General features: G+C 34.6%; 1 protein-coding gene across 1 annotated transcript; it reads left to right on the top strand.

The window, feature by feature from the left end:
• The first annotated feature begins 2,894 nt into the window (after positions 1-2,894).
• LOC120767282 lies at positions 2,895-4,666 on the top strand. Its single transcript, XM_040093158.1, has 3 exons — positions 2,895-3,493; positions 3,552-3,720; positions 3,786-4,666. Exons 1-3 carry the CDS (start codon positions 3,398-3,400, stop codon positions 4,472-4,474), a joined length of 954 nt encoding a protein of 317 aa, XP_039949092.1. The 5' UTR covers positions 2,895-3,397; the 3' UTR covers positions 4,475-4,666.
• The last annotated feature ends 301 nt before the right edge of the window (positions 4,667-4,967 follow it).

Here is a 4,967-nt window from a genome sequence, read left to right as displayed (position 1 = left end):
TGAAAAATAGTCGCAAGAAAATGTTCACGAGTAATTTCCATTTTTTGGCCGAGATGAATTTTTTAAATCCCTGTAAATAAAACAATTCACGATTAAATGACAAAACGTTCTGAGTGATGTTATGCTAAAAAATGTCAAACTTTCCAATGGAAATGTCAGATTGCACCTGGCAACACTTAGTGTTGCCTTAGGCAAGAATATATATAGCAGCCCTCGAAACTACGTTATTTTGCATTTTAGGTGACGATATAGAAATATACATACAAGGAAGAGAGGAATTGCAATAATAAAATATGCGGGCATATCCCAGAAACCGATTGATTTAGTTTATTTTGAAAACTTTACATTTGCCATAAAACAGCTGTTGAAGCAAATAACTCTTGTTTTCAACTGATATGTAAATATTTTATTTTCCAAAAATTTAAATTTTCTGGAATGAACATAAGTCGTGCTCTAAGAGTTTTTGAAAGTAATGGCTTCAACTTACAAAGGATTAGAAGTAGGCTTTTCAGGGATAGTTCCAATTCTTTTGAAGTTGCTGATGCTCTATTTTAATACTTTTATTGACTATTTTATATGTGTTTGAGGTTTCAGGGCGAAGGTTGTACTGGTATTGGATAGATTAGTAGATTTCATTATCAATCAAATTCCACAAGTTAAATTAGGTTAGTTTATCAGGCTGATATTCCTTAAATTACGAACGTTTCTGGACAGCTAGAACGTGGGTTCAGTGTAATTAAACGATCGTCGCATATCAACAAAGCGTCGTAAGGCTGCCAAAAATTTGTTGAGGCGACAAATATCAATTCCAGCCACTTTGCCTGGTTCGTAGAAGGTAACTACTGAGGTACTTCAGCCAGTTGGACAATGGACGCTGTACCGCGTGAGACCCAATAAGACAGTGTTCAGTTAGGACACACATCTTTTCGACGATGTCAACCTTGCTAAACAGGCCTCTTATGTTCCGCTTTGATCCAGAAAAATATAACTGATGCACAGGTGGTGCTGGTTAACCAATGCTTTCAAAGCTCACATAATGTTCACAGAGCCATTGCCAAAAGGCAACAGGCCTGTGGAGCCCTTTGTTGTAAGCTCATCAGTTTCTAGCGATTGCGTTATTTCAGATTTAATACACACCTCTCTGAAAGAAACTGCACTACATGCAATTTAGGTAGCAGTAATTCCATTGCTAAATTCCTAAACTGCAAAACTCGTTATTGAAAAATACTACAGCGGTCTGAGTCCATTTCAAAAAATTTATTGAAACAATAGCTACAATTCTTTAAGAACTTTAAAAATATGTTCCTTCTGCGTCGATTCAGCGAGCTCGCACGATTTCCAAGCATTGAAGGTGTCACGGAAGGCATGCTCCGGTATAGTCTTGAGAGCCGAGGTGCACGCTGCTTGGATCCCTCTGTCGTCTCAAAATGCTTGCCATTGGCTTTTTCAGGCAAGGGAACAAAAAAATCTCGATATCATAATCAAAAATCCATGACTCGTCACCTATGATTACGTTATTCAAAAATTGGTAGTAGTTGAACTCGCATAAAGATATCTCAATTTTTACTCAAGGTGCAGCTTGCGCGGACATACGAACGGACGGGCAGACAGACAGATAGTTACCCGGATTTAAATTTTTTCGTCATCCTGATTATTTATATATGTATGTATATGAAACCCTTTACCTGGAATTTTTGAAAATTTACTTACAGAAAAGATAAAGACCGTGTAAGCGTGTTTTCTCAGCGCTTAAGCGCTTAACCAAAACTTTATCAGCAACATAATAGGGGGATTATTTTGCTTTTGCAAGATTGCACGATGACACATAATGCAAAAATCCTATACCGGGAACAGCTGATTCGGTCAAATTATTGTGACACAGGGTTGCAATTATATTTTTGCGTGACATTGCACGCAAATATACATGGGTTTTGGTCTGACATATTTTACAGCCATTGCAAATAATTTTCGACGTATGTTTGTTGTTGTGCCGGTGCACCAAGATATGCAATTCATGCACCGTGCAAGGGTATTCTCTTGATCTTGCAAAATCCTTGCACGGTGCACGAACTGCAGAATTTTCCACTTGGTGCAATGGCACAACAACAAACACACAAGGAAAAATATTTGCAATGGCTGTAAAATAGGTCAAACCAAAACCCACGTTTATTTTGGTGTAATGACACGTAAAAATATAATTGCAACCCTGTTTTAGCTGTCATTTTACATAAAGACATATTACACCATTAAATTGTTTAAAGGTTTTAAATAGATTTTATAATTTCTATTTAAATTATAAAAATTTGTTATAGTTTTTTGTTCAAAATGAATACAGAATGTGCGCCTCAATGAATTGACCGATATAGCCGTTATTGGTTCACTAGATTCTGCAATGGGTGCTTTCATATCCTTGCAAATTTCGTTATAGGGTTTTTGCATTTTGTGTCATTGTGCAATCTTGCAAGAGCAAGAGAATCCCCTTATGGATTCACCCAGAACTTTTGCCGTGCATCAGACATTTGTTTTGACTTTCGTTCGTACGTTCACATCAAAACAAAACAATTATTATTTTTTCTGTTTTACCATCCAATAACCGCCGTTTTCATTAACGATTATGACGGAAAATAGAGCGCTCATTCTGACATACCCTAAAAAGAATTTAGCTTATACAGACAAATTGTGTCTATTTGCTTTTGCAGGTTGTATTATGTCTATAACAAAGTTAGAAAAAGTTTCCGTTAAATCGGAGTATTTTAATATTCCTGTAATAAAGCAAATTCTCATAAATATTAAAATGCAAATTGCGAAATTTCAAGCATAATAAAGAAAGACGTATGTGAACAGACCTTTATGTATTTTCATTTAAACAGCTGATACATTGCTGTGCCCTCAATATTACAAGTAAAAAGCAATTAAGAAAAGGTTCTGTGCAAACTAAAGTGAAGAAGATGAGTGAAATTGTAAACAAATACTGCTCAAGCATTATCATTACCTATGGTTTACACAGTAAACTTCTTTATCATTCATCTATAAAAGAAAAGAAAATAGAATATATGTAAGTATGTATAACGCCAATTGGAAGATGCAGTGAATTGCGTTCTATACAGATATAAAATTATAAAGAATAAAGAAAGTATTGGATATTGCAAACAAAGCAAGCTTTTGCACCTTCGCAGTACAAGGTAAAAATCCGGTTATTAAGAACGGGGTATTGCGTTGCAAAAGTGCAAAATTAATCATCAGTGCTGCCATACTCAAAAACACTGAGTTAAATAAATTGCAACATTCACAACGTAGAGTTTGCACTAATTAACTGAATATGGCAATATTGTAGAACTTTTAATTACTACTGAATTCGTGCAAAAATTTGCGTGCTGTCCAAATTATTTAATAAAATATGAAGAGGAAATTACAACAAAAAAGAATTAAAAGATGGACACAAAGCGAAATAAGTAAAATTATTGACTATATGGCAGAGCATGGAAATTTGGAGGTATTTACATTTAAACTTTTATCACGTAATTAATTAAACTAACGAAAGTTGAGTTTAGAAACCAACAGCGCGAGCATACTATGATACATTCCTAGAAATTACGCCGATCGATGCAACTTGGGATTTAATAAAATGGAAGGTGCGTTATTTGAAAACACTGTACGCAAAGGCGAATCAATGGTTAAGTTCTCCCGAAGCTGAATCACTAAGTGAGGAACTGGTTGTTGGTAAATAAAGAGTCTTAGACTTAAAGTTGAAAAGAAAACTTATAATGAAATTAATTATATTTCAGAGCGTATACAGAAAATATGTCCCAACTATGAGCGTTTGCGAAAGATATTTGGTGTGAAACAAGCGCAAGTTGTGGAGATTCTCGACTCGAACGACTCATTTGCCGATTGTTATATTGATGAATTTGAGGAAAATAATGACATGGCGGTGGATGTAAAGGTATACGCTGATTACAATGCATTTGAAAACCTTCGTCCAGATGAAACTGAAAGCATGAATTTTGAAAATAAATTAAGCCCAGAAGTGGATATTACTCAAATGTCAACCAATTCTACACCAGCACTCTGCGATGTATTACATGAACAGTTAATTGCAGACGAAACGGCAGCTGCAGAAACTTCGCCCAACGCCAAAGATGCGAGCAACGAACAAACGATTGCAAAGCGGGTAAAAAAAGAATCGCTGCGACATTCACTCTCCGCCTTAAGTCAAAGTCAGGAAAGCCGCAATGAAATGCAACGGCTACGATTGAAATTTGAAGAATATAAATTCGTGCAGGAATTTCAATTTGTCAAACAGAAATTCGAAGCCGAAATGGAGTTGAAAAAGCAAGAACTCGAATTAAGAAAAATGGAAATAGAGAGTAATGAAAAGCTAAAACTCATGGAGATTGAGAAAAGCGAACGAATCGCTAAATATGAATTGAATTTGAAATATAATGGACACAATGATAGTCTGCGCTCAGATTAGTGGTCATGAACATTTTCTGGGTTGAAATTTTTTTATTCCTGTCTAATTTATGTTGCTTTGAAAGTTTGTTGTATAACCTACTTTTTTTGTTTTGTTCTTAGAGTTACACAAAGAAGGAACGCCAAAAAATTATAAATGTAAAATATGTACATATATATATTTTTTTAATTCTTAATTATATGCTTGTGATAACATTTTTTTTCAGACCGGTATTTAGACTTAAAACTTATTTTTAATTAAGATTTTCGGAATTACAAACAAAATTTAATTAAATGCGTTAGCCAATAACAACATAAATATTTTCTATTGCAAAAGTCTCAAATATCTTTGAGAATTATTTTAAATCGGTGTTATTGTGTAGAATGTGTTGTGTAGAGAGATATTCGAACGAATGCATTTCAGCAATACATGTATTCAGTTATACGGAGTAATGAAGTAGAATATGGAAACCAAAGCAATTGCTAGCGCCAGGGCAATCATCAAAGATTTTGCA

Source organism: Bactrocera tryoni, chromosome 2 (assembly GCF_016617805.1).
Source record: "Bactrocera tryoni isolate S06 chromosome 2, CSIRO_BtryS06_freeze2, whole genome shotgun sequence".
NCBI classification, from domain to species: domain Eukaryota; kingdom Metazoa; phylum Arthropoda; class Insecta; order Diptera; family Tephritidae; genus Bactrocera; species Bactrocera tryoni.
This window is presented reverse-complemented; position numbering and strand designations above follow the sequence as displayed.

Bases quoted from the DNA above. Each gene is read 5' to 3' on its own strand.
- LOC120767282 (XM_040093158.1), top strand. From the start codon at position 3,398: ATGAAGAGGAAATTACAACAAAAAAGAATTAAAAGATGGACACAAAGC. The intron at 3,494-3,551 runs GTATTTACATTT...AGTTGAGTTTAG, and splicing joins CAGAGCATGGAAATTTGGAG to AAACCAACAGCGCGAGCATA. The intron at 3,721-3,785 runs GTAAATAAAGAG...ATTATATTTCAG, and splicing joins AAGTGAGGAACTGGTTGTTG to AGCGTATACAGAAAATATGT.